The 26,770-nt window shown below is 54.2% G+C and overlaps 11 protein-coding genes across 11 annotated transcripts; 5 read left to right on the forward strand and 6 right to left on the reverse strand.

Annotated features, from left to right (window-relative positions):
* Positions 1-72: 72 nt before the first annotated feature.
* BAUCODRAFT_181145 (uncharacterized protein) lies at positions 73-1,534 on the reverse strand. Its single transcript, XM_007673722.1, has 4 exons — positions 959-1,534; positions 850-897; positions 578-800; positions 73-526 (listed from the first exon to the last, which is right to left on the reverse strand). Exons 1-4 carry the CDS (start codon positions 1,148-1,150, stop codon positions 177-179), a joined length of 813 nt encoding a protein of 270 aa, XP_007671912.1. The 5' UTR covers positions 1,151-1,534; the 3' UTR covers positions 73-176.
* Positions 1,535-1,919: 385 nt separating this feature from the next.
* On the forward strand, positions 1,920-8,588 carry BAUCODRAFT_118469 (uncharacterized protein; the record flags this gene model as incomplete). The annotated part of the gene is made up of 2 exons (XM_007673723.1): positions 1,920-1,936; positions 2,138-8,588. 2 exons carry the CDS (start codon positions 1,920-1,922, stop codon positions 8,586-8,588), a joined length of 6,468 nt encoding a protein of 2,155 aa, XP_007671913.1.
* A 1,219-nt stretch (positions 8,589-9,807) lies between these two features.
* On the forward strand, positions 9,808-10,191 carry BAUCODRAFT_20776 (uncharacterized protein; the record flags this gene model as incomplete). Its single annotated transcript, XM_007673724.1, has 1 exon — positions 9,808-10,191. One exon carries the CDS (start codon positions 9,808-9,810, stop codon positions 10,189-10,191), a length of 384 nt encoding a protein of 127 aa, XP_007671914.1.
* A 299-nt stretch (positions 10,192-10,490) lies between these two features.
* On the forward strand, positions 10,491-11,677 carry BAUCODRAFT_181170 (uncharacterized protein). Its single transcript, XM_007673725.1, has 2 exons — positions 10,491-10,823; positions 10,883-11,677. Exons 1-2 carry the CDS (start codon positions 10,725-10,727, stop codon positions 11,516-11,518), a joined length of 735 nt encoding a protein of 244 aa, XP_007671915.1. The 5' UTR covers positions 10,491-10,724; the 3' UTR covers positions 11,519-11,677.
* Positions 11,678-12,707: 1,030 nt separating this feature from the next.
* Positions 12,708-14,278, reverse strand: BAUCODRAFT_118471 (uncharacterized protein; the record flags this gene model as incomplete). The annotated part of the gene is made up of 2 exons (XM_007673726.1): positions 12,708-13,894; positions 13,951-14,278. 2 exons carry the CDS (start codon positions 14,276-14,278, stop codon positions 12,708-12,710), a joined length of 1,515 nt encoding a protein of 504 aa, XP_007671916.1.
* Positions 14,279-14,629: 351 nt separating this feature from the next.
* Positions 14,630-16,494, forward strand: BAUCODRAFT_48580 (uncharacterized protein; the record flags this gene model as incomplete). The annotated part of the gene is made up of 3 exons (XM_007673727.1): positions 14,630-14,812; positions 14,901-14,998; positions 15,063-16,494. Coding segments are annotated over 3 exons (1,713 nt in total), but the record flags the coding sequence as incomplete, so codon positions are not given.
* A 1,291-nt stretch (positions 16,495-17,785) lies between these two features.
* BAUCODRAFT_181205 (uncharacterized protein) lies at positions 17,786-18,106 on the reverse strand. The gene has a single exon (XM_007673728.1). The coding sequence runs from the start codon at positions 17,989-17,991 to the stop codon at positions 17,812-17,814; it is 180 nt and encodes a 59-aa protein (XP_007671918.1). The 5' UTR covers positions 17,992-18,106; the 3' UTR covers positions 17,786-17,811.
* Positions 18,107-18,750: 644 nt separating this feature from the next.
* BAUCODRAFT_61034 (uncharacterized protein) lies at positions 18,751-19,143 on the reverse strand (the record flags this gene model as incomplete). Its single annotated transcript, XM_007673729.1, has 1 exon — positions 18,751-19,143. One exon carries the CDS (start codon positions 19,141-19,143, stop codon positions 18,751-18,753), a length of 393 nt encoding a protein of 130 aa, XP_007671919.1.
* Positions 19,144-20,351: 1,208 nt separating this feature from the next.
* On the reverse strand, positions 20,352-22,116 carry BAUCODRAFT_61677 (uncharacterized protein; the record flags this gene model as incomplete). The annotated part of the gene is made up of 2 exons (XM_007673730.1): positions 20,352-21,787; positions 21,834-22,116. 2 exons carry the CDS (start codon positions 22,114-22,116, stop codon positions 20,352-20,354), a joined length of 1,719 nt encoding a protein of 572 aa, XP_007671920.1.
* Positions 22,117-24,215: 2,099 nt separating this feature from the next.
* On the forward strand, positions 24,216-24,719 carry BAUCODRAFT_118476 (uncharacterized protein; the record flags this gene model as incomplete). Its single annotated transcript, XM_007673731.1, has 1 exon — positions 24,216-24,719. One exon carries the CDS (start codon positions 24,216-24,218, stop codon positions 24,717-24,719), a length of 504 nt encoding a protein of 167 aa, XP_007671921.1.
* A 227-nt stretch (positions 24,720-24,946) lies between these two features.
* On the reverse strand, positions 24,947-26,733 carry BAUCODRAFT_181487 (uncharacterized protein). The gene is made up of 3 exons (XM_007673732.1): positions 26,398-26,733; positions 25,115-26,334; positions 24,947-25,016 (listed from the first exon to the last, which is right to left on the reverse strand). Exons 1-3 carry the CDS (start codon positions 26,599-26,601, stop codon positions 25,013-25,015), a joined length of 1,428 nt encoding a protein of 475 aa, XP_007671922.1. The 5' UTR covers positions 26,602-26,733; the 3' UTR covers positions 24,947-25,012.
* Between the last annotated feature and the right edge of the window lie 37 nt (positions 26,734-26,770).

Consider the following 26,770-nt stretch of genomic DNA (forward strand, 5'->3'; position numbering starts at 1 on the left):
ATATCGCTTCCAGATGCACTCGAACCAACTAGCGGTACGAATGTTGCGCAGCAGCCGGACAGCGCCACGCATCTGACTCTGCCAATTCGTATCGCGTTACCATAGAGAGGCGAAAGAGTACACTTCGACCCACATTATTCTACTGCTTGATATCTGTGTAATTTGACAATCGGCCTTCACCAAAAGATCGAAGTTGCTGGAGCGGCCTTCACAACGCTTGCACCGTCCGTCTGCTTGCTTTTGACTGTGCTCGGCGGAGTACTCCCTTCGCCTTCTAGGCTGCTGCTGACCGAACCCAATGTCCTCCGGGTGTCGAGGTCACCATCAAGCTCCAGCTTCAGCGACCGAAAGAGTGCTTGGGAGCTCTTTTGGTACGCGTTCAGTTCCGCGACCTGTCTCTCCAGAGCTGCTTGGCTTGCAGCATATGTCTCGAGGCGCTTGTCGTATTGCTCTAGAATCAGCGCCACGGCGTTGAATCGCTCGTTATTGGCTGCGCTGCCGTATGGCGCTGCAACTGTCTCGTCACCTGGTGGCGGATCAGCATCCAGTCAGTGAGTGCAAGAAAACCTCGCCGTACCAGAGGAACCCTCCGACGACGCGTATCCGGTTAGATTTGCTCTGGTCAACGGTGCTTGGGCAATCTGATCACAGAATGCTTGCTCAAGTGCGTTCATACGATCCAAGAGCTGCGCATTCGCGACCTCTGAGCTCTCACACCGCTCTCGTAGCTCGATGACTTCGGTGATGAGGTGGCGAAGGCTTTCTTGCATGATCAGTTCATGAGGGGAGGCGCCGGGCAGCTGTCGTTGTTGTCAGCATTGTAAGCATGGTATGGTTATGGCGACTTACGTGTAGCTTGGACTGAAAACTGCATGCTGCTGGGTTGAGGTTGTGGTTCTTCGGTTCTCCCGCTGCCGTATCAGCAGGCTCATACAGTCCGACGGCTTGCGGAACTTGCTCTGTCGGATTCATTGCACTTGTCTTGCTTACTGTTGCATGGTTTGCGTAAGGGCTGTTGCATGATGTAGACGTGAATCGCCACGATGATCCAGCGCTGACTTTGCAGGAGAGGAAGGAGCGGAATAAGTTGCCCGAGCGTTCCACCAAGAAGGGAAGGAACGTGCTGGGGCAAGTAAAAACAATGCCTCATACGTACGTCCCTATAGCATGAAGGCTGAACTCAAGCTGTAGTAGCTGCATTTTCAGGACACTTTTCCTTTGACGAAAACAGTGATAAGTTCGCCAATGGCACAGTAAGCGCATACTCGAGCATACTGTTTGAACAGACACACAGTAACATGCACGCAACGTGCATGCGGGCAACCTATGTCTCTCATTCATCACAATCTGCAGACCACACTTAGGCTTGATTATGGTCGGCGCACGTCGTCTCTATCGCCCTGCAAGGGAACATACGTCGAGAGCGAGAAAGACCCGAGGAATATTGCATGTAGTCAGTAACAACGGGGTTCGAATCCTTTGCGGATGAGACGATCTAGTCTGGCGAGCCGTCCCTTACATCCCTGTTTGGCAGGAACGATTAGCGGCATAAGCCACAATCGGAACCCTGAACAGCGTCGCATCCGAGATAGATGGATACTGTACGCGTCCGCAGATTTGTCTGACACTCCGGAAACAATACGCAAGGCAAGGCGAACCTAACAATATACATCTTTCCAACCACGACTCAACTGTTACATCCTTTGCGCCTCTCGAAGTACCTACATGGAATTCTAGAGCCAACCAAATCCTCGGCGCGAGATCTTATGCCAAGCTGGAGTGAGGGCGTGGACGTGACCGTGGGCACCCACGCGCATATGCAAGCGTAAGGTCGGGAGAGTGATATAGGAGAGACCGTATACCAATGAAGCTCCGAGAGGATTCACACCGTCCTTGTACTTCACAGGAGTATTGGCTTCATGGCCGATGAGTCTGCGCATCGCCGCAATCAATCCGCAAACTCAATACCTCTTCAAGATCTCAGCAGCAATGGCGCACAGGAGCACGACTACGGAGTTGGCAGACAAGAGTCGCATAGGCGCACTCTCAGTGACAGAGGGCGATTGTTGTTGTGGAGAGACCGGGAAAGAGCGCAGCAAAACCGACAGTATGCGCCGATCGGAGAGAACCCACCCAGCCCGCCGCAACAGTCGCATCCGTTCTCGCCTGTAGCGATAGTGACTTCGCCCACTGGAGAGCAACACAGACTGCATGACGGCGACGAGGAGGACGGACTGTTTCCCGTTGATGATATCGGAGCCTTTCAGGCAGCCATTGGATTCGCTGGCCTAAGCTTCAACGCTGCTAGCTCACCGGATGAGGATGATGACGAAGAGGACGACATCGTCGAGGAGCCGCCGCCACGGCCGTCACGGTCCAGTAGACCTAGCTTACCAAGCATACGAACTGTCGGCAGCGATGCTGATGACATGTTGCACGTTGAGCTCAATGATGGTCCGGCCTTCTTCTCACCCGTGACCGGTCACGTCGACGAGGACGACACGATACCACTGACTGACGGATCAAGGCTGCGCCCTTCGACGCTTGCCTTGCCGAACACTCCTAATGGCCAGCCTCACGACAGACAGCGATCACGAGCCAACTCAAATCTTAGCGTCAAGTTTCCGTCCTTCCATAGTCGGGGCAGTTCAATGCTTGGTGATGACCTGCGTGACGTTGAGTCTGGCGGACGCAGCTCCTCAGCCGACCTGAGCAGGAGCTCGTCAACTCGGAAGCGCTCGTTGTCGCACTCGTCCGGAGAGTCGCCGCTTCATCGTACCGGGACCATGCTGCGAAAGTTGTCACAGCGTGTTGTAAACGTCAGCAATGAACCAGATATGGTCGAGCGGAGTATACGCCGCAAATCGTCAGTGCGACCACCTTCCGTGCCGCCTGTGCCAGCAACGGGCGAGGAAGGTGATATTGGGCTGGATGGCGAAGCAATTCCGCACGTACCCTTACCATTACCAGAAAAGGAACAATCGCCCATACCAGAAGTTAAGCTTCATCCGAAGCCTTCGACCATCGAGCGAAATCCACTGAGGGGCAAATCACTGGGTATTTTTCCCCCTAAGAGCAAGCTACGTAAGGCCCTGCTTGAGGTGCTTGTGCATCCGTTGTTCGAAGCCTCCATTCTGCTCCTCATCGTGGTGCAGACTATCATCCTTACGGTCGACTCAGCACCGAGTGTTGCAGATCATCCGCGACGGACCACGTGGGGCAGAAGTTGGACGGACTTTGCGTTGTTCGTTATCTTCGTCATCTACACCATCGAGATATGCATCAAAGTGGTAGTCTCGGGCTTCATATTTAATCCGCGCGAGTACAGCACACTCGACCGCACTGTCACGTTGCGCAGAGCTTTGATCAACAAAGCTAACGACCTTTTCGCGCTCCACCGCAAGCCCTCAGTCAGAGGTCGAGATGACGAACGATCGGCAGCGCCAGCGCCGCAATCACTATTGCGGTCTTTTACTGCGCAGACGTCGGAAGATATCGACGCTGGTTCGCGACATTCGGCTAAGAAGCGCCTGGCTTACCGAGCCTTCCTGCGACACTCTTTCAACCGACTAGACTTCATCGCCGTGGTATCCTTCTGGATTAGCTTCGTTCTCGCATTGACCGAGATTGAGTCCAGCCGCCATATCTGGATCTTTCGTATGATGAGCTGTCTACGTATTCTGCGTTTGCTGTTCGTCACAAGTGGCACTTCGGTCATACTACGCAGTCTCAAGCGTGCGGCACCGACGCTGCTCAATGTGGCGTTCTTGATCTGCTTCTTTTGGCTGTTGTTCGCCATCATCGGCGTGCAAAGCTTCAAATCCAGTCTGCGGCGGACTTGCGTGTGGAACTGGCAGAACCTTACCGATCCAACACAGCCGCCGTATGCGCAGAATCAGAGCTATGGTGAATTCCAGTTCTGTGGTGGCTGGATAACGGAGGGTGGCGCAAAGATGCCGTGGCTGACCTCCCAAGGAGTCAATGGCTCAGATGGATACAAAGGATACCTCTGTCCTCGGGGCTCCTTCTGCGTCGAAGGCGAGAATCCGTACAACGGCACCGTGAGCTTCGACAATATTCTACAGTCGCTTGAGCTGGTGTTCGTCATTATGTCTTCGAACACCTTTTCCGACCTGATGTACTATCTCACCGACAGCGACTACCTAGCCGCAGCCCTGTTCTTCGCCTTCGGTATCGTCCTTCTATCGCTATGGCTACTCAACTTGCTCATCGCTGTGATCACATCGAGCTTCCAAGTTATTCGCGAAGAGAGCCGAAGCAGTGCGTTCATGGCGCAGGAGGACGACCACACTGACAAGGAGAAGCGCTTCGCGGAAGATAGGCCAAAGCGGAAAGCCCGAGGACTGAAAGCGCTGTACGAACGATCGCAGTGGTTATGGATCGTGGTGATTGTGTACGGGCTCTTGGTCCAGTGCTTCCGCACTGCGTACCTCCGTCAGTACACTGCCTACTTCATCAATGCTTCCGAACTAGGCGTCACGCTAGTACTGCTGGCCGAGATCGTTATGCGCTTCGCCTCCGACTGGCGAGACTTCCCGTTCCATTCCCGTAATTGGTTCGACCTGTTTCTGGCCGTTATCACGACAATCATCCAGATACCGGTGATCCACAACTCGGGAAGGGCATACGCGTGGCTCACTGTCTTCCAGATCTTGCGGATCTATCGAGTCGTCCTGGCAGTGAAGCTCACACGGGATCTTATTACACTCGTGTTGCGCCATGTGTCTGGTGTGCTGAACCTTATCTTGTTTGTTTTCCTACTGACGTTCATGGCTGCAATATTCGCATCCCAGCTCTTCCGCGGCGAGATACCAGAGGAGGACAGTCAAGGCAACACAGTACAAGTCAACTTTAGCACCATTTACAACTCCTTTCTGGGCATGTATCAGGTACTGTCGTCAGAGAACTGGACAACGATATTGTATAACGTCACGCGCTTTGACGTGCAGTGGGGCACTGCATGGTATGGCGCTGCTTTCTTCATCCTCTGGTTCGTTCTGGCATTCTTCATTGTGCTGAACATGTTTATTGCTGTCATCCAAGAGAACTTCGATGTCAGCGAGGATCAGAAGCGGCTGCAGCAGGTCCGGATGTTTCTGCAGCAGAAGGAGGGTCAGCTAGGCAACGCTAACAAGGGTACGCTGTCGCTAAGCTCGATCTTCAAATTCAGGCATGCAAAGCGACAAGACCCTCTAGACTTCGGAAGTGCGGCAGTAGACATGCTACTCAAAGATGCAGTAGTCAGGGACTTCCTCGACGAGCAACTGGAGACAGATGGTGAAGCCGGCGGACCGAGTCCGCGACCCACCCACACCGCTACAGGCTTTGTGCGAGACAGCAGCGGGTGGCTTGAGCGCTGGCGGGACTGGGTTGCAAAGAAACTCTTTCAGCGCGAGCAGAACCCATTCTATGCGCGTTTGCAGCTGTCCAAGCCATATGAGGAGCTGGACCCGCATACGCTGGCCCAGGAGGTCCTCAACGCCACGGAGCAGCGCAAGGTCACGCAGAGAGAATATCTGCGCCGACATCCGAGGTACAACGACTCACTGTACGTCTTCAAGCCAGACAATCTAATCCGGCAACTCTGCCAGCGCATCGTAGGCCCCGGACGCGGCAATGAGCGCGCTCAAGGTCTGGCACCGGATCCGGCCCTTTGGTATGCTTTCTCGATCTTCATATACATGGCGATCGTAGCAATGGTCTTGCTCGCATGCGTGACGACCCCCCTGTTCCAACAGACGTACTTTCGGACCCACCCTGGTGCGGACATACGGTACAACTGGTTCGTGTTTACAGACGTAGGCTTCGCAGCGCTGTTCACAGTTGAGGCAATCATCAAAATCATCGCCGACGGCCTGTTCTGGACGCCGAATGCATACTACCGCAGCTCTTGGGGCTTCATTGATGGTATTGTCCTAATCACTTTGTGGGTCAATGTCATCACTGCGCTCTACGAACCAGAAGGCTATTCCAGAGCTGTGGGCGCGTTCAAGGCTTTGAGAGCGCTGAGACTGCTGAACGTCAGTGATAGCGCTCGTGATACATTCCATTCTGTCATCGTACTCGGTGGCTGGAAGGTAGTGTCTGCGGCGTTCGTCTCGCTGAGCTTGCTCATTCCGTTCGCCATCTACGGGCTCAACCTCTTTGCGGGACAGATGCAGAGCTGCAATGACCAGAGCGGCATGATGTACAACCTCAGCGACTGCGTCATGGAGTACTCGAATTCACCGTACAACTGGAACTTTCCAGCACCACGACAGGCAAGCAATGCATACTACGACTTCGACAGCTTCGGCGGCTCCCTCTTCATCCTCTTCCAGATCGTCTCTCAGGAAGGCTGGGTCGATGTCATGAACAGTGCTCAATCTATCACGGGCGTTTTCACGCAACCCAGCGCTTTCACATCGCAAGGAAACGCGGTATTCTTCGTTATCTTCAACCTCCTTGGCGCAGTCTTCGTGCTGACCCTGTTTGTGTCTGTCTTCATGCGGAATTATACGGAACAGACTGGCGTTGCATTTCTGACCACTGATCAGCGCTCGTGGCTCGAGTTGCGAAAGCTGCTGAGGCAGGTCGCACCGAGTAAGCGGCCTAACACGAAGAAGAAGCGGGAAGGCTGGCAGGAATGGTGCTATCGACGCGCGGTTACGAAGAACGGCCGGTGGCAGCGAACAATGACCACGGTGCTGGTGATCCATCTCATACTACTTTGCTTGGAATGGTATCCGGAGTCCGCATGGTGGAGCCGCGCGAGAGATATCGTCTTCCTGGCATTCACGATTTTTTATATCGCCAACATCATCATTCGCATTGTCGGACTATCCTGGGGACGGTTCAGACGGAGTGCTTGGGACGTCTACTCAGTCTTGTCCGTTGGTGGGACGTTTGTCACGCTTCTGCTTACGCTCTCTTCCAAGGACCAGACCCGTGATTATGTTCAGGTGCATAAGCTGTTCCTTGTGTCTGTCGCTCTGCTGCTCATTCCTCGCAACAACCAGCTAGACCAGCTCTTCAAGACAGCTGCAGCGAGTTTCTCGGCTATTGCCAACTTGCTCGCTACGTGGTTTGTGCTGTTCTTGGTGTACGCCATCGCGCTTACGCAGACCTTCGGCTTGACTAGGTTCGGCAGCAATGAGACGAACAACATCAACTTCCGGACCGTACCCAAGGCTCTCATCCTGTTGTTTCGCATCTCCGTAGGAGAAGGTTGGAATCAGCTCATGGCGGACTACGCCAGCATCACGTGGCCATTGTGCACTATTGGCGAGAAGTACTTCGATGGCGACTGCGGCAGCCCAGAGTGGGCTCGTGCGCTTTTTGTGTCTTGGAACATTCTGAGCATGTATATCTTCGTCAATCTGTTCATCTCACTGATCTACGAGAGCTTCTCGTATGTGTACCAACGGAGCAGCGGACTATCGGTCATTTCGAGAGAAGAAATCAGGCGGTTTAAGCAGGCTTGGGCGGAGTTTGACCCTGACGGCACTGGATACATCTCGAGGGAGATCTTTCCGAGGCTCCTTGGAGAATTGTCGGGTGTTTTCGAGATGCGCATTTACGACGGCGACTTCTCTGTACGGGCGCTTATCGAAGATTGCAAGCTCGCCCCCTCCAGGGCTGACGCCCTTCCGTTGGACGGCACGCCTGCTCCCACGGAGATTGACCTTTACAAGCTCAATCGAAGGTTGGCCGAACTCCCTGTTGGACAGATTCGAGCACGGCGAGCACGCATGAATTTATTCTACGAAGAAGTTCTGGTCTCTGCTGATCCGGACCGTGGCGTTTCCTTCAACGCTCTGCTAATGATCCTGGCACATTACAAAGTCATCAATGACAACAAAAGCCTTAAGCTCGAAGAGTTCTTACGGCGCCGAGCAAGGCTTCAGCGAGTTGAGGAGGCTGTCAGCCGACATGTTGTGGTCGGGTTCTTCGACACGCTGTACTGGTCTCGTCGCTTTAGACGGATATTGGACGCGAGAAACAATGCGCGCATGACCGCTATACCGACTTTCCACGTGCCAGAGATTCTAGTACATGGCGACGACAGCGATATAGCGCAAGCCAAGAAGGTCGACGTGCCATCCGTCAGCGTGACGCCAGTGGACTATGATCCTTTGGACACAGCGGACAGTCTCGGCGTCGGCAGAGCGCCGACCAGCGGCTCGGATGCTGGCAGAAGCGGCATGGCTGATCCAGGCATGGGTATACGCAATCGGAGCAGCTCGTTGCAACAACCCCATTCCCATCCAGAGCATGAGGATGCTCTTGCGCCAACTTCGCCGAGGCTGTCGCCTCGTGGCCACCGGCCTTCCGCTTCAACGAGCAGTCTTCAGCCGGACTGGCATTTTGCGGCAGCCATGGAGAATGCGGGCCCGGGACTTTCGCCGCCTGGGAGCCCGAACCTTAGCGCTACGACGCCTACAGGGCTCTCGAGAAGTCGTGCGGGAAGCGCGGTCAGCCAAAGCGAGATGATGGGAATGTTCTCTTCGTCTCCATGGGGTGCGAGCATGGAGCGGAGCATGACAACTAAGCGGGGAAGCAACGCTAACAGACGGCCGTCGTCTTGAATCGTTAGGTTTGACATTAACGCAAAGGGCACCTAAGGGCATGATTGGCGGCGTGTACGGCTGCGCGCAAGACGTGGATTGCCCGTAGTACTTGCTATTCCTTTGGCCGTCATGGACGTGATCTGGTCTCGAAGCTTTTTCTTCTATTGTTAAATGTGAGCGAATTCGGCGACTGTAGGGTTGTTCCCTGCGAGCATGGCATGGAGTTGGGCGGTCGAACGATGATACGTTTTGTGTATACAAGCTTGCGAACCGCAGATAGATAGAGGTCACGACTGTAGCTCCACGACGAGCTGGATAATATGCTCATGTGATGTACTCACCATCCAGCCCCATGCTGGGTTTCGCAACGTCAGCTCGTCAGTCCGAGACGATTGCTCCCGGTCATTGAATGAGGATGTGTCGCGCTACGTTTCACCACTGTCGGGCTGACCGTGTTGAATCTCGAGCTTCGGCTGCGGGACACTTCGACCGAGGACCAACCACAGCTCCGTCGTCCCTCCCTTATTCTCCACAGCCAATCAGTGTTACAACGGCTTTTGTGGTGAACCTTCATATTGCCATGACCATCGACATCCTTCTCCCGTCACACAGTTTTGCATTTCTCGGTCATGGTGTCTCGAAACGTCTCGAAACCCCAGCAAACAGTTACTGGAACGAACGCAACGGAGATGACGATGACCGTGGGCAGGGGTGGATCTGCACCTGGCCGTGACACCCGACGGGTCCCCTTGTGGCGTGAGACACCTGGCTGGTGGTGAAGCAACCAACGGTCAAACACACGACTATTGAAGTACGCCTCGCACACCGCATGGTTTGTGCCAACCTCTCTCTTCCCTCTTGTCAAACTTCCTCGTACTGTGTGTACTTCCTACTAGCGGTCAAGTCACAGCGATTGCTCTTCTCGTTCTGCTGCGCCTCCTCTTACTGCAGCATTCCTTCAACACATAATTGATGAGGCTGGTCTCAGCTCCGCACAACACAATCAGTTGAACATTTACACCTTGCTGCGGTTGTTAGTGTGCAAGAGTGTTCGCAGAGCCTCTCCGACACGAAGCGGTCAGCTTGTTTGCGTTCGCCAAAATCCTTATATCAACCCAAATTCAAGCCACCACAAATTGAGGCTATCAGCAATCTATCAAACTCCACCGGACATCACGAAACACGGTACAAACACAAGCCTGCCTCCTACCTACTGTACAAGAAGGCTTCAGTCACAATGCCCTCTAGAAGCCTTCGACCACTTCTTCCGCGACACTCACTCCGCAACATTCTGGCCGCAATCAAGCCCTCTTCGTCAAAGCAGGTCGAGGCTGCTTCAAGCCCATCAACCTCACCTCTATCAGCAAGCCGGTCAGTGTGCTCCTCAGCATCATCCTTCGGCTTTTCAGGGTTTAACCTCGACCGGGTGTCCAGCCGGGCTACCGACGAGCGACTAAGTTCAACGCAACGCGCTATTCGACGAAAGAAAAGCGTCGCCGAGATGGAGCAAGAAGAGGAGCGGCTCTTCTGCTCTGATGCACTGCTGCGACTGGTGGAGCCCAGGCCATATGCTGGCCCCACACTGGGTGGCATTGAGGAAGTACTGGACGGCAGCATCTGAAGCATCTCACCACGTTTATGTTTCCGACGAAGCACTTTGAGGTGTTCGCAACGAAAGTAGCGCATCCCTTTACGACATTGCAGACGACCCTAGCCCACTACATTAATACTATAGCTAAGACAGGTGTATTGGAGGAGTCGCGAATCTGCTTTACTCCGAGTCGCTCAAGGCCAGGGTTGGGGGAGGCTTAAGGCACATGGTCAAGCCTGGTTGAGCGATGCTGTTGCTTAGGCGAAGATTCGGCGCTGGATCTCATATGGGCCTCGTTGTACATCACTCTTGCAATCGCAACGATATCTTCTCCCTCATACATCCGCGCAGCAAGCTTGTTTGGCTCTCATCCAGGTCGCCGTCAGAGGGTGCCAATTTCGCCATGGACGATTGTGAGGAGGGTTAGGGTTTGGGTTGCTTCCTTATCAATAGCTGAGCATGCATTGATATCGTTATCGAGGACACGAACGTTTCTCTTGTAACACAGGCATCAAGAGAAATTCACTGAAGGCTTCTCGTTGTAGTCTAGCGTTCGGCCCGCCATGTCGCATCCGCAGCGTTCTGTTTTGATCATCAATCCGAACACGACGCAAGCTATGACCGAAGGATTGCGGCCGTTAGCAGAGCGACTAGGCTTTCCCGTCAGTCGCCAATTGCATACCTACAGTGGCAAGTCTCTTGGCTGAGCGTCTTCAGATAGACACACTATGAGTACTTCACGGCGCCTCATGGTGTCTCCTCGATCAACAACGAAGACGATGCCGTGATCTCCGCCCAGGCGTGCCTTCCAAATATAACAGACTTGATGCAGTACCATGACGCCCTCTTGGTGTGCTGCTACTCCCAGCACCCTCTCGTATCGCTACTGCGCGAAGAGATACGAAAACAACATCTCGATCGGCCCTGCGTGACCGGCATCTTCGAGGCTTCCGTCGCTACCTGCTTGCAGTATCTGAACGTAGGTGAAAAGTTCGGCATCGTAAGTACTGGCCAGCAATGGGAGGCGATCTTAGGAGAGGCCGTCGCAGAATTACTTGGCTCAGACAACGGTAAGCGGTTCGCTGGCACGGAAACGACAGGCTTGAACGCCAACGAGTTGCATGCTGTGGCCAAGTCGGAATTGGATCTCCGAATGAAGGATGCAACGAAACGTCTTTTGCGTAAAGGAGCGAAGGCGATCTGTCTTGGCTGCGCGGGAATGGCTGGGCTGGATGAAGTGGTCAGGAGTGCTTGTGTGGAAGCGCTAGGTGAGGAGGGGGGAATGCAGATTAAGATTATCGATGGGGTAATCAGTGGGGTTGTGTTCCTAGAAGGCGCATTGAGAAGCGCGATGTAGCCGTTACCGAACTACTCACCATCTACCATGATATAGTTGTAAGATGTCCGCCGCTAAAGCTGCAAACTCCGATCACCTTGCACGTGAATCAACTCGAAGACATCGCGCTTTAAGATCGGACTCTCGTTGTTGATCTTCTTACACCACTCTGTCCCGACCAGCATACTTCGCTCCACCGGCAGGTCATCTGCATCATAATCGAACTCATGCAGCGCAAGATATTTCGGCTTCCGCCCGTCAAGCCGCTTATACCTCGTTGAGCGCCGGTAGTCTCGTAGCATAGCTAGCATGTCGAGATGCTGCTTCCGGTACCAGCCATCAAAGTCTTGATCTTGGCCTTCTGCTGGTCGATGATTGTCTGTGCACGCTCGCCCAATGGCTGTGGGTCGCCGGGAGGCTTCCGTTTGTGCAGGCCTTCGTAAGTCTGTATCTTTCCATAGGCATTCGGTTGGAACTGGACGAAGTCGTGGAATGGTCTCCCACCAAAACAGACCTTATTCCGGTGTCCTGCTTGAGCGTGCCCAGGTCTGGTGACGTGAGGAGCGACACATCACAGACAGGGTAGAGAGCAATATACGGCATCTTCGAGTCCAGGTTAACGTTCTTGTATTGTAAACCAATTTTTGCAATTTCAACTGTCGGATGGCTGAGCACAGCTGGCATGTGCTCTTCGTTGTAACTGAGCAATCGGTTCTTGCATGAGCCATGCCCTCTCCTCTCAAATGCGGAAAGCAGCTTACGTACTAGCAATGGTATAACTCGTTCGACGTCTCGCTAGCGTCCAGTATCGAGGAGCTGACGAGCAGTAAGCCTGGTGGCAGCGTCGAATCTGCGTGGTTGGACGGAAATGCGCTTTGCACAGGAAGTACTGTTGAAGCGTCGTGGATCGAGCCTGTTGAATAGAGGCTACCTTCGGCTGGGACCTTAACAGCGAACGGTCAGGTTTTGCATTCGTGCTCTGCAAAGAGCGCTCTGGCATCGTTTGAATAGCTTAGCAGAACATGAAGGTCAGTGTGGAATATACTTCGGCCTCGGCGGGGCACGAAGGAGCGAGATCGTCCGCCTGGGATCCTTATTGCGGCAAGACTTGCGACGGTCAGCCTCACCTGACGACCTTCCATTCAGCACCACCTTTCGTTGGGCTCGGCAAAGCGTGCAGACACTCAGTGTGACAAGAAGAACTGAATGTTCAGGCAGGAATAGTTGCGCTGTCTTGAGGAACCATTTCGAATCCTGCGACGCCTCTCCGCCCAGCTTGCTTCCTCTTTTGCGCGTCCATGCATTCGGAAAGATGGATCAGATGACCACGCCTCTGCCGTACAAGTATGGTGTACAAGGCGCCCGCAAGGGCCACTGCACCCGCGCTAATGGTAGCTGGTATCTTGAATTGCTCTGGCTTGGTGTAGACAATCGTGCTGGCGAACGCAAGCATCTCAAAGATGTTCTGATACCCTGCTTCCTGGCTTGAGAATGTTCCACGCGCCTCGGGCTCGACTTCATCTTGGATGATAATCTGAGCACTAAGGTCGAAGCCCCAGAGGCCTACGCGGGAGGCCATCACAGCCGCTACTATTCCACAAGTAGCAACCATCGTTTGAGGTCCCAGCCAGAAGAATAGACATGCGATCGTAACGCAAAGTACCTCGAAGTTGATGAACCATATTCCTGTCCGGATAGCGCCGATGTGATGCATGAGTGCGGGAGCGAGCCATGTCGCAGAGAGCTCGAAGACGGCTGCAATGCCGCGGAGGAGGCCCACGAGCCAAGGGCTAAGGCCGAGTGAGAGTAGGTAGGTTATCATTTGCCCTGAGAAGGAGAGAACTGTGAGGTAAAGCAATGCGAGAGAGAAAGAAGGTAAGAATGCTGGATGGCGGAAGTAGCTCAACGTGCCCGACATATAAGTCGAAGAAGCGGTCGAGAAAGATCGACGCGGCTGCGGTGCGTCTTGAAGAAGATGTTCTCGGGCCCTGATAGCTCGAAGCGCAGGTACGGCTTTATGGACCCTCGCAATGGAGACATATTCGATCGCGACAGAGAGTACGGTCAGGCCACCCGTGATTAGTATAGCCGCCTGTGGTGAGGCCGCATCCACGATAGAGATTACCAGCGGTCCTACGAGCTTACAGAAGAGGTCGATGCGGCGCATCTGCGAATTGGCTGTACGAAGGTAAGACTCATCTTTGCCAGCAATGACGACAACCCAGTCCCTCTCAATCGCTATAGTGTTTAGCACAAAGCCGAGCTTCTCAATGGCGGCAAGTAGACAGAGTACAGGAAGTACCAGAGGGAAGAACAGCCAGTCGCGTTGCAGAATAGGTGCAAGTGTGATCGCGAACAATAGGAGGCATGACGACCCGACTGCTAGTCTTTGAGAGACTAAAAGACGGCGTCAGACGCACAATGGACAGTAGAAGATGATAAGGGGCACTTGCCTATCGACCATCGGATGACGCTGAGTCTCTCACCGGAGTCAACATACTGGCCTAGCAACGGAGAGATGATGGCAGCGGCGGCCGCTCGTGCTAGAGCATAGACTGAAGCAGGCAGCAGAGTGTGCGGGTAGGTCTCGGCAAGAAACAGATACGCGGCGAACTCGAAGAGGCGAGCGTTCCAAGTGGAGAGGAAGTGGGAGGTGTAGAGTAAACGTCGGATGGTGGTGTCTGATACAAGGGAGGTTGCGCTTCGCTCGGCAGGTGTCGAACTGCCAGAGTCGCTGCGATGAAGCTCATCCAAGAGGTGTTCCTCCTGTGAGTCGACCATCCCGCGTGTGACGCAGGTTCGTGGGTAGCATTTAGGGAAAGATGAACGGATCGTGGCATTGATCGGAAGAGGAGCAGTATGCGACAGTATGCAGGGACAAGCGCGGCCCGCGCCTAGCGGCCGCAGCAAGTGCAGGCTCAAGACGCACGCCAGTCGCGCTGTTGTCGACGGTTCGTGATGTCTTGCGTGAGAGAGACGGGCACGCGCTCCCCGACCATCTAATGCCACCGCAAAGTCCATACACCTCTTTCACACGCCTGCTCTCGATGCTAGATCGCTTCTAAGATTCAACGTCTCCTTGAGCACATACACACCACCGCTCCAGCATTCCTGTCCGTCGCAGGCCTCACGATGCCGCGCTACAAAAGGACGGCTGATGAGGCGCAACTTGACCTGCCCATCGAGCACGAGATCGCACCAGAGAATGTCGAGACTCTGCAGAGATTGCGCAATATGTGGGAGTTTGCCAGCCTCATGCAGTACATCTTCCTCTTCGGGCACGTGGTCAAGATCGACGAAGACTTCGATGTCGAGGTGAGCGGGCCGTCACCTACCCTCTCCACACCTCGGCCACCTGCACGTGGATGGACTAAGTTGCATACTGATGGACGAGTGTTGGCAGGACCTCGAAACGGAGTGCTTGAAGGCCGAGCCTTCATCAAAGCTTGCCGGCATCGGCTTGAGTCTGCTGAAATATGTGTCGTCGCATCGCGGCCTCACGTAGGTCTACGTTCCATGTACCGCCCTTTGTGTTGCACTATGACGAGTGACTGACGCGACGCAGACCCGACATCTTCGACGAGTATGCGCGCCGCCAATACACGGCCAAAGCACCCAACCGCAACCCGTTTGGCGAACAAGAGGAGCCGGCCAAGTTCAGCGAGATGGACATCTTCATACGAATCCGCGTGTTGCAGCAATTGAGCACATGGACGTTTGGCAATGCGGAGCGCATCAGGGGTATGATGCCGCAAGACGAAGACCACCTCAACTGGCGTATGGAGCCGGTGGGCTGGGACAGAGAGGACAGGGCGTACTTTGTTCTGGACGACAATCGGTTGTACCGACGGTTCGATGAGCCTCTGCCACCGCCGACACCAAAGATGAAACCGAAGACCAAAGCGAACAAGAGGAGCAAAGGTAAGCAGACACGTTCGTCTAAGCGGCGGAAGGTGGAGGACACAGAAGATGAGGAGCTCCCGCCGGACGGGGAGCAAATCGATGCAGAGCCTGGCGCCCAAGGAGACACTGTCACGACGAATGGCGATTCAACACTCTCTTCCGGCAGAGCTGAAGAAGAGCCAGGCTATGGCTTCACGGAGAAGACATGGTCCTTGGTCGCTATCACTCTGGATGAGTACGACGACTTTCTCGGGTCCATATTCCGCTCGCGTGATCCCAATGAGCGCCAACTGCACAAGCGCATAACAGAAGACGTGCGACCGATCATCGAGAAGCGGGCAGAAGCACTGCGGCAAAAGCAGCTGAAGAAGCTGCGCGAGCTGGAGAATGTACAAAAGCTCGCTACGGCCAAACGGTCAAGCCGGCTGGCAAGCAAGTTCGAGAAGGAGAAGGAGGAGCGGGAGAAGCAGGAGGCCGAGGAGAAGAGGTTGAGAAATCTGCGCATGGCGCATGAAGAGGAGGACAGGCAGAGACGGATTGAAGAAGGCCACGAAAGTCGCAGACAAACGAGAGAACAGCGAATCAAGGAGCGGGAGGCGAAGCGTATCCTGCACGAGGAGGAGTTGCAGCGGCTCCAGGCAGCCGAAGAACGGACAACCTCGCAAAGCCTGGAGCCTTCTTCCGAACAGGCAGATGCCGAGCAGAAGCGTATCTCGGCTCGGCAAACCAAAGTACAAAAAGAGCAGCACCAGAAGGAGCTTGCAGAGCTTGCAGCCGAGGACGGCAGCTTCGGCAAGTGGTACTTCGACTGCTCTGTCTGCGGAATGAATGGTGAAAACTTGGACGATGGTACCCATAGCCTGGCTTGCGATCGGTGCAATGTTTGGCAGCATAGTCGATGTCACGGATTCACGCCGAAGCAGGCGGAGAAGGAAGGATTCGTGTTCGTGTGCAAGAGCTGCAAGCGGATCGAAGCGGGCGGCGAGCAGCTTGACAAGCCTAAAATTCCGCCACTGAAGCTAGGCAAGAAAGGTACGAGCTCGAGTCCTGGCACGCCGAATGAGACGAAGAAAGGTCCTGGGAGGCCATCGTCTAAGGAGGCAAAGGACGACGACACAAGGCCAAGAACCCTAGCAATGCCCGAGCACTTGCAAAGGCAGCTCGATGGTGCATACATCCCACAACAACCGCCCCGCGTGAGTCCAGGACCGTTTGGCCATATCACGAACGGACCTGCGTTGTCGCCGCCACCGCAAGGACCACAGTACCCACCCGTAAGTAACTTTGCTCCGCCGCAACGTCCGCCACAAGCGTGGCACACCGCACCGTACACGGAGGCGCTCGTTAGACCCCCAAGCTCTGGTTATGTTGGATCCTCGTCACCTGGTGTCAATGGGTACGGTTACAGTCCTCTCCAGCCCGCGACCCAGCATGGACAGCACCATCAATATGCGCATCAGCAAGCAGTTGCAGCTGCTGGTGGGCATCCGGCCTATCATCAGCCGCAATACCAGCATGCTCCACAACACCCAAACAGGTTCAGTCCCAGCGTGCCACCGGGACATTATCCGATGAACCATGCGTCCCATCAGCAAACCGAGCAACCGCCGCATCACTACAACCAGTACTCACCGCAGCCTCATGCTCAACAGCAGTATCAGCCAAGGCCGCCGTCATCACTTCAGCAAACTCATCACCATGCACCGACACCATTACAGGGGCCGCAACGCCCACCGTCTCATCCGCATCTGCTAAACGGCTTTCAATCGCCCGTGAAGAATGCAGCACAACCTGCTCTTTCAACATCACCAGCTTTGCAGCACAGCCCACGGACGCAGCTTCCGCCGCCTGCAGAAACCGGATGGAACCAATTCCCGCAAGATGGTAGCGGGCGATCTCCCATGAAAAGCTCGCCTGCACCAGCACACAGAGCGAATATCGGATCGCAAGCGCCCGCTTCAGTTCAGCCGGGCATCACCGCAACGCCCGCGCACTCAACCGTTCGTCCACCCTCGGCAAACGGCGCGCGAGTCGGGCAGCCATTACTGCAGACCCCTCAATTGTCGCATGCAATCCCTGCAGCAAGCACGCCCACGAACAACGGCATTGCCGCCGACGGTATGGCAGGGCCCTGGCAAGTTGGCAGTCGCGCCATCCCGCAGAAGCATGACCAGCCGCAACCGCAGCAGCCGCTGTCTTCAAGCCAGCTAGCAGGCAGCAGTCCGAGCGTGGAACAAGCTACGCCGAGGTTGGCGCCTAGTCCGCAGATGTTGCAGCAGGGCGGTCTTCCGGTAAAGAAGGATGTAACCACCTCCGTGGCACCGCTGGCGCCTGCGATGGGTGAGCGGCCTGCTCAGTAGGATGGATTTGGTACGCGGCCTTGGCGGGGTCTCACGAGTTGGACGAAGCGATCAGGGATCGATCGGTAGAACCGTGTGTTCACTTAGGCAGGATAGGCTGTACCAGCTTGGATAGAATCTCTTTCGGACCACATTTGATTGTGATTCAGATACCGTTTTGCAATCTAGCACGAGCCTATACATCGATATAACTTGTATACGTGCGACTGAAGCATCGTTTGGTCTTGCCATGCAATTGCTCACACCTTCGAGCCTGCGCCGCCTCGAAGTTCAACTCGGCTGTAATATCACTGCGCATCGTTGGCACGCGGAAGTGAAGCTCATCAGATTCTTGACCATCGTCGAGTGGGTTGACAACGGAATTTGATCCTACAATCAACCACATCCCTCGTGATGGTAGCGCTCCTAAATCGCCGCCTCAGCCTTCATTTTATGATCGGCGTTTCTAGACGTGACTAACCTCAGTCACGACACGGCGATGGGATCTTCTCTGGCACGTTACCTGTCATGCGTCTTGATTCATTCGAAAGCATGTCGTCCACCAGCGCCATCATGACGCAAGTCAGGCACCGGTCCTGATTCGGAAGCGCTACCATTGCCTGGTGTCGGCGCGAATTCTCGATACTGGCCATCTTCAGCTTGACGTCTCGAAGTTGCATAGCGTTTGGCCCGGTCGATCTTATGACAATATTCAAGCGGCACATGGCACGGGCTTTGTCCTGTTGCCACGCCCTGACCACAAATGGCTTGGCGTAGCCAGTAGGACAGACAGCAGTTCGAATGGTTGCTGTACACTCGGTCCGTACCCGATGTCGGATCCGTGAATGTCGGAATCATGATACTCGCTATCGCTTCCGCAATGCGCGGCAGTGGTCTTGTGACTGCAGGGGACCTCTCTCTGCGCGCTTAGGCGTGGTACCTTGTCAGGCAAGAAGTTCGACAAACAACGGTAGACAAATGACTGTTGTTCAGCAGTGAAAGTAGCGCAGGTCAAGTCTCCTGCTCGTCGCATCTGTAGACCTCCTTTACGCAGTCCACAATGATCTGCTGCTCCTCTTCGGTAAACCGATCATCAATATTCTCGATCATCGGCTTGAGCATCTCCACATTTCCGGGCGCAAGATTGAGAATCATCAGGTCTTCAGTCTCCGTCAAAGCCTTCTCTTCCTGCTCTTTGCCGAGGGTTCTATCTAGCTCCTCCTTCGTCATCCCATTGCCACGGTACTTCTCCTCGAGCGGATAGGAGATGCGTTCGGTCATCAGAGACGTGAAACGCGACATCGATTCGATGTACTTCTCATTCTCAGGGTAGGCGGACGGGTTTCTCATGTACGGGTATTTGTTCGACTTCAGCTCGCGCTCGTGCTTGTCGAGTGACGCCATAAGGTTCTGTGGGCGAGGTGTCGGCTTCTTGCCTTGCTTTTTGTCATCATCATCTTCTTTCTTATACTGGCGGCGTTTGTCGGCGACCCAGTTCAGCACGTCCATATTAGACATGCTCTCCGTCCCGGCATCGAGAATCTTCATTTCGGCGATGATCGTTACATTCCCGTCATTGCAGTCAGTCGAGACATTGAAGTTTTCGGCGAGGTATGCGACAGATCAGCGCTAATGCAGGAACCCGCGGTGCCTCCCGTTTTGTGTCCATGTTTGTCGGACACCGCACGAAGCATCACCTTGTCCGGCTCGGCTCAACGGGACGCTAAGCAGAGTGAAATGCTTGACTGGCCTGGTTTCCTTGTCTTTGGCACACAAGCTATGTCGGACGACCACCGCTGATGGCAGCACAGCCCAGCTCCGCGAAAGGACGGAGACAAGAAGGAGACGATTAATCGCTTCGAGACTCGATGCAGTATCAGTGATCGCTTACATCTTCCGAAGAGTCGACAATGCGTCTGGGGCGAAAGGTGCCACCCTGCTGCTACAAAGCAACCTGAAAGTCTCCATCTCGTGGCGCATCCTAGACGCATTTGTGACTACCCGCAGCCTCGCAGGTGTATCCCGTCAAGCATTCGAGCCCATGCCTACGCGGCTGAGGAGTGGAGGCAACACAGCGCTGTCTCAGTCATTGTAACATCTTCACTATCCTTTGGCCCGATGGTCGCGCAGTGAGTTCGATTCATTGTAACAAGGTGTATGAAAAATCATGTGATCTAAGCGAGCTTTCTTCACCAATCAGAATAGCAATATCGCTTACCCATCGTCAGTGCATACATGGATGAATGAGAAGAGCAATAACATTCATCCATTTAATGCATGAAATCGTGTAAAAACAATGAATAGATGAAACCGTTGCCCATATCTAGAGGAAGGATATGTCGATCCCGCTGGACACGATACAATGTCTCACCCTGGTGTGCAAAATGAGCAATCAGCACAGAGCCTTGGCCGCAGCATCAGCAACAATCGTCCGAGTGGGCAATGCGCGGACGCCCCGACCGATCGATCATGCTTTCAAGAAAGCGCCAGAGTGCGGTCTCTGCTTCGTATCGTTCCTCGACAGTCGAGTACGCTCAAAGCGAGTTGTCGTGCATCTGGCGAGACTTCGGCGGGATGGGACATCTTGCCAGACGGGTGTCAGCACAGCCTTTTCAGTCGTGCGCTTGATCCAGCGCTTGATCCAGCGCTTGATCCAGCGCTTGAGCCAGACACATAGCATAGTATCTGCCTCTTTGCTGTAGAAGTTGGTCGTGGGTGCCAGTCTCGACGATGCATCCATCTTCCATGACGAAGATTACATCTGCGTTCTTGATCGTACTGAGTCGATGGGCCACAGCAATCGTCGTCTGACTTGAATCCGCAGCAGCACTATCTAGCGCCTGCTGAACGATCCGCTCACTTTGTGTATCAAGAGCACTGGTCGCCTCATCCAACAACAGAAGCCGTGGCTTTCGTATCAAGGCTCGAGCTATCGCAATGCGTTGTCGTTGGCCTCCACTTAGCATGCTTGCTCGCTCGCCGACTTGTGTATCATAGCCATGAGCGAGACGCTCTACAACGTCATGCGCATTGCTTGACCTGCACGCTTCTTTCACCAACTCTAATTGCTCAGCTTGTGGAAGTGCGAGCTGCTCCTCGTTGAGACCTTTGGCCACATTTTCGAAGATTGTAACTTGAAATAAGACAGGCTCTTGCTGCACGAGTCCGATATTGCTTCTCAACCATTCGACATTGTACTTGGCAATATCGAGACCATCCAGTAGGATCGTGCCAGAAGTGGGAACATACCATCGCTCGAGCAAGCCAATAATTGTCGATTTGCCGGAACCACTTGCTCTCAAGAGTGCTATAGTCTTGCCAGCCGGCGGCGTCAAGGTCATACCTTGTGGTACCTCGGCTGATGGACGAGAAGGATAGGCGAAGCGAATCTCCTTCATCTCGATGTCTCCAGTCAAGCTTGCGGGCTTCTCACCATCAGGAGAGAGTGGATCGAGAAGAGTCTGCTTGTCCATGACCTCAAACAGCTCTGCAGCAGCGGATGAAGCAGCGCTAACGGTCTCGAGCGACGGCAACATTGATATGATGGAAGTCGCTCCAAGAGTGACGCTCAGGACCACTGTGAACACAGTGCCAACATTGTTGACTTCTCCACTCGAGTAAAGCCTGTATCCTTCCCAAAAAGCGAGCGCAGTGCCTGACATGACCAAGAAGACTGATGTTGCGACGAAGATCCCCGTCAGGGGCGATTTCGCGAGTCCTGCTTGATGTGCTTCTGTTAAGAATGCGCCGTATTTCTTCACTGTCTGTAGCGCAGCTCCGCATGCGTTTATCGTCTCGATAGAGCTGATGGCCTCTTGGGCCATGACGGAGGCTCGAGAGTAGCTTTTCGTGATACGTTCGTCGATCGCAATGGAGAAGTGAATGCACGTTGCAAATATCAGGATGTTTGCTGGTATGATTGTCATAGTAATCAGTGCGAGCTTCCACTGAACAGCGAGCGCGACGATATACGATGAGAGAAAGAGTGATAGTCCGCCGACCGTAGAGTAGAGCTTCTCAGCAATGCCTTGATTGATGCGGTTTCCGTCTGCGTCCATTAGCGACAGCACTATGCCACAAACAGCACGACTCACTTGTCGTGACCTGAGCAGCGATTGATCCATTGCTCCGCTTGTCAAAATGCCAGATTTCTTGCCGCAAGACGCATTCGAAGAACTTTTTCCTGAGAGATCGCGTTGTTCTGGCACCCGCCACGCATACACAGAGTGTCGCGACGTATCCGATGACGAAACGTCCTATGAAGTTATAGACGTAGTAGAGGACGAGCTGGTTGACTGTCGATTGGAACTCTGGTGTATTGCCCTGCGTGGACACACCGCTGAATGCTGCTGTGGATTTTCCAAAGACCAGTGTCATCAATGGAAGAGCAGCGCCTGTGACAACCGCGCCAGCCAGGGCGATGGCGTAAAGTAGAAATCGACTTTGTCGGCCTAGTGGAAGATGCGCTATTGAGGCGTGTTAATAGTGTGCTCGTCTGTCGAGCTTCCCTCCCTCTTACAAAGTAATTCTTAACTCCACCTTTGCTTTCCTCGCCATCCTCAGACTTGCCTGGCGGTCCTCTTCTCATCCTTTTCTTGACTTCGGTCTTGGCGAAGGCATGACTTGGCAACTCATCAATGGCATGTGGCGATTGTTCGGGCTGCGCCTTTTCTGATGCCGACATGATGTGGTGTACTATTGTCGCGGTGATGGTCGAGAGAGGTGATTAGAGATTGTGCATGCAGGAATGCTGCTGTATCTACTGCATCGAAGACGCAAGCCTGGTTGTTTGCCACTCGGACGCTCCTATTGCGTTCGGAAGGCAGTAGGTGGCAAGGTGCGTGGATGCGCATGCAGGCTTGCAAACCCCCGGGAGCTGAGGTGTTGACTGCGGAGAGCTGAGGTCCGGTTCCAGTCAGCCTCCAGCAGCGATGCGCACCTTCAATACCTGCCATTGAAGGGCTCGGTTAGTCAGTATCCCGAGATTCGAGCGACCACCACTTCCGTTTGAGCTCGTTGCGCGCAGGCATCGTCACTTGGCTTCACTCTGTAATCGTATCATTCAGCGAGGGCTGTGATAACGCATTGCATGGACGTCTTGCCGCAGGATGCACGAGCAGCAAACAGCTTGACCACTCGGAATGTTACTTCTGATATAGACCGACCGTCTGAACCCTATCCGGTTCGTGGCGTGTACCGAAACGGATAAGCCCATATACCGGAGCGGACCGTCACAAAAATCTCAACGGACCGGCCCTCATCGAGCGGAGCAACGTGCATCCCGGCGTCGAGGGACACCCGGCGTACCGAGACTAGGGATGTTGGCATGTGTCGACACATGACATATGTCATGTGACACACGTGATGTGACACGTGTCAGTCGATCTTTTATGACACGTGTCATGCGGGGTACTAGCCTAATGGGGAAGGGACCGCCTGCGGCCAAAGGCAACCTCACTTCATTCATTGACTATCAGTAGCACCTTCCTTACAAACACATATAGCTGCTCCTGCCTTCTACAAGGGGAAGGTGTGTTTCAAGACGAAGTGAAATGGCAAGCAGGATTGGAAGTTACAACCCAGACATGGTGGAGCCAATATCAGCCGTACCTTCCTGATTTGGCTGAACTCTCATTACTTGCTTTGGCAGTCGCACCTACTACAGGCGCTGCTGAACGTAATTGGTCACTTCATGGCTTTATCCACTCATTACGACGTAATCGACTGGATGCGGAAAGAGCGAGTCGCCTTGTGTTTGTTATAGCGAATCTCGCAGCAGTACTTGAGGGGCGCCTTCCTGAAGAGGATAACTATGAGCCACTGTATTGGAAGGAGCAGTAAAAGAGGAAAGTATGCAGATATGAGTTGGGAAGGAACGGCATCCCCATTAGGCTTAATGTATGCTCGACTAGGCTTAGCACGTGGCGCGACACATGACACGTGTCTTCCCATAGTAAAACGTGACATGTGACAAATGTGACGTGTCATAGCCTCTGTCACATGTGACACAACATCCCTAACCGAGACACGTTCGCGGTCGTCACACGATCTTTTACTGCCCACTTGCTTTATGATGCTCATCTTGTTTGACGTTTTCTGTCCTCCATCTGTGCGACATTGACAAAGTTCCGCCGAGCTTCCATAGCCAGACTGAGGACTGAGCGACAAGTTTTGCTGTGCGCAGCAGCACGATTCCCACCAAGAATTTTACGGATGCTGGGCCGCAGTCGACAATGTTCATAGTGGGAGTCTCTGCTCGTTCGCTGCGCTGTACAGATAAGTATCAGCATACACAGACGACGAGTGATCACGTGCGCCGGCGCTATCAGCGCGACAATGGAAACCATAAACCCAGCTTTCCGAGTATCGCAGAACCACGTCTCTAGTTCAGTGCGTTGCCCAGTATACAGGCCTGGCTTGAAAACAGTCGTCCCCTCGATCTCCCGTCAGTCGCACTGTCCAACTGCAAACCGACCATGACCATTGAAGAGTCGAAAGCGAGCGGCAAACGATGCCTGCATTCAACCGATTGCGTAGGTTACATAACTGCCTTGAGGTCTTCGTTGCTCCACCAAAGTGTACATCCCTCCAAACCTAGCTCCAACATTGTAGGCTACCATGCCTTTCCAACGCCACAGAACTTGTCGGAGCCGTCCATCAGGAGCTCACGCCGCCTTCAGACCGTATGTGCAGAAAACCACCGTATTACCTCGCGCGCCCGCGGCCGCTACCGGGCGGGAGGCCCAAGCCTCTTGCTCGGGAGTGAGCATTCGCGCGGTCACCACGACTCGAACGCCCACATCTCTCCTCTCGCCCTCCTCTACCGCCACGTACACCACGACTCACCGAAGCGTCAAGAATCCGCTGCCCTTTCTACGAGCTGGCTTTCTTCTTTTTCTTCTTCGGCTCCTCGCCTTCCGCATCATCTACTTTCCGCTTCTTCTTCTCAGCAACTGGCACCGCGTCCGTCACCCGGCTGACCTCACCATTTGCGTGCCCTTTCGCAGACTTCTTCGCCTCCTTCGCCTCCTTCTTCGCTCGCTTCTCTACGCGCTCCGCTTTCCTCGCAGCCTTCTCCGCTTTACGTTGCGCCTTTTCTTCCTTCTTGGCCTTCTTCGCCGCTTTGTCATCGGGTGCGGTGACCTTAGCATCGTTTGGTGGCGCTACGGATGGATCGGCTCGCTCGGCGGTGCCATTCATGTTGGTCTTTGTGATGAGGATAGCGTCGCCCTCGTCATTCTCATCATCCACGTCATCCTCGTCGTCATCCTCGTCATCTTCGGGGACCGGCTTTGCAGCCTTTGCTGGTGTCGAGGAAGTCGCTGCCTTAAGTGTCTTACTGCTCGGCGCATCCTCTACTTCCTCGATCATCTTCCTCTTCTTGCCTACATTCATGCTCACGCCATTGACAGCAGGCTTCGCGTCCGGAGCAATACCGTCCGCATCCGGATTGTACTTCCTCGCTTCCTTGATTTCCCATTTGCCAGGTTGGCCCTGCTGCCTCTGGCCTTGCGGACCGATAGCCACACCTGAAGGCTTGAGCGGCTTGCCCTCCATACCGCGTAGTCTCCGCTCCAGCATCGCGCGCGCTTGGATTCCAGTAGCCATCTTCTCCTCCTCGGTAGGCTCATCCTTGCCGCCTTCGCCGGCTGTGCCCCAGTCGCTGAGCGCATCAACACGAAGACCGAGTGTCGTCTTCGTTGCCAGCATACGCGCTATCTTGCCCTTGTTCTTGCCACTCGCTTGGCCGATGAGGCTGGCATGATAGATGAGGCCGTACTTAGGCGTGTCGTGCTTGGTCTTCAACGCACGGAAGAGCGCTTTTTCGGCGCCAAGGATTTGAATTGTCGAAGCAGGGGACTTGGCTAGGTTCATGAGCGAGCCGGCGTGGGCGATTAGCCGAGCGCCGACCAGCTCACCGACCAGCGCGGTAAGGTTCGGTGCGATGGCTTGCATACGCGCAGACAAATAAGACGAGAGTTGTTGTCTGTACTCGGTGAATCCAACGACTTGCTCGGCCAGGGCTTGGATGTTCTCCAGATCCTCGTCGGTGATTTCGGTACCCATAGAAATCTCCGCGGCAGCTTTGACGGCGCCTTCAATCTCTTCCGGTAGAACATCACTGAGATCGGTATTGGCGCCATTTGAGCGCATACCCATGGCTAGGATAACACGGGAGTAGGCTAGGTTGTCATTGATGAGGCGAGCCATTTCCGGGAAGTGCCAGCCATACCATTCCTTGACTCGCATGGCATATGTGTTGAGCTCCTTGTCCAGGTCGTCCAGTAGAGCGATAGCCTGGATGATCATGGTGTCGACTTTATCCGGCGAGAACTTGAGCTTGTGTCGAGATAGAGAATGTGACAGGCCTAGGCTCATCGAGTTGATCTCTTCCGGCATGAGGCCGGGTATAAGCGATGGTAGGTGTTCGCGGATGGCACGGTACAGATCGGCGGTAGCTGAATCGGAGACGGGACTAATTTGCAGGCCTGGGATCTTGGTGATAGCATTGCCCAGCTTAGGATCGGCGACAGCGAGCGAAACCTTCTTCTCATCTTTGAGCGTGTTGAGCATGTTCGATAGCATAGGTGTGACCTAAGAAGACTGTCAGCATCACGTGCTCTAACTGCCTTGTACGTGGGCGACTATGGTACAGACCTTCCCCTCCGTCAACGCCGCCGCCTCCTCCAGCGCACTGCTTGCGCTCTCGAACTTTTTGAACTCTTTTAGCTTGAGCAGACTGCACACGCCCTGCGCAGTCTCTGCTTCCTTGGCCAAGTCATCGCGCTTGAGCAGCTTCTTGTCCTTGGCTTTAAGGATGGCGTAGCCCGCCGGCGTCTCGGTCAGGATAAAGAGCGTCATAGTATAAGCTCCTAGTCTTTGGCTACTAGCGATGAGATAGGAGAAGATGTATTCCTACACCGTATAAAGGGAGTGTGAATAGTGTCGCCGAGCAAATTTCTTGAAGGACGTCGAGCTTGGGCCACATGATGAAGCCTTGGCGCATGTAGCATCCCACCCGCAATGCGAG

Source organism: Baudoinia panamericana, assembly GCF_000338955.1.
Source record: "Baudoinia panamericana UAMH 10762 unplaced genomic scaffold BAUCOscaffold_1, whole genome shotgun sequence".
NCBI classification, from domain to species: Eukaryota; Fungi; Ascomycota; class Dothideomycetes; order Mycosphaerellales; family Teratosphaeriaceae; genus Baudoinia; species Baudoinia panamericana.

What these genes read in the sequence shown, in the direction of transcription:
- BAUCODRAFT_181170 (XM_007673725.1), top strand. Translation starts at nt 10,725, where the DNA reads ATGTCGCATCCGCAGCGTTCTGTTTTGATCATCAATCCGAACACGACG. An exon ending in CAGAGCGACTAGGCTTTCCC is followed by an intron (nt 10,824 to 10,882) that starts GTCAGTCGCCAA and finishes GTCTTCAGATAG; the next exon opens with ACACACTATGAGTACTTCAC.
- BAUCODRAFT_181205 (XM_007673728.1), bottom strand. Translation starts at nt 17,991, where the DNA reads ATGGCAAGACCAAACGATGCTTCAGTCGCACGTATACAAGTTATATCG.
- BAUCODRAFT_181145 (XM_007673722.1), bottom strand. Translation starts at nt 1,150, where the DNA reads ATGAGGCATTGTTTTTACTTGCCCCAGCACGTTCCTTCCCTTCTTGGT. An exon ending in GTTTTCAGTCCAAGCTACAC is followed by an intron (nt 801 to 849) that starts GTAAGTCGCCAT and finishes CAACAACGACAG; the next exon opens with CTGCCCGGCGCCTCCCCTCA. An exon ending in GTCGTCGGAGGGTTCCTCTG is followed by an intron (nt 527 to 577) that starts GTACGGCGAGGT and finishes ATCCGCCACCAG; the next exon opens with GTGACGAGACAGTTGCAGCG.
- BAUCODRAFT_181487 (XM_007673732.1), bottom strand. Translation starts at nt 26,601, where the DNA reads ATGACGCTCTTTATCCTGACCGAGACGCCGGCGGGCTACGCCATCCTT. An exon ending in CGGCGTTGACGGAGGGGAAG is followed by an intron (nt 26,335 to 26,397) that starts GTCTGTACCATA and finishes CAGTCTTCTTAG; the next exon opens with GTCACACCTATGCTATCGAA.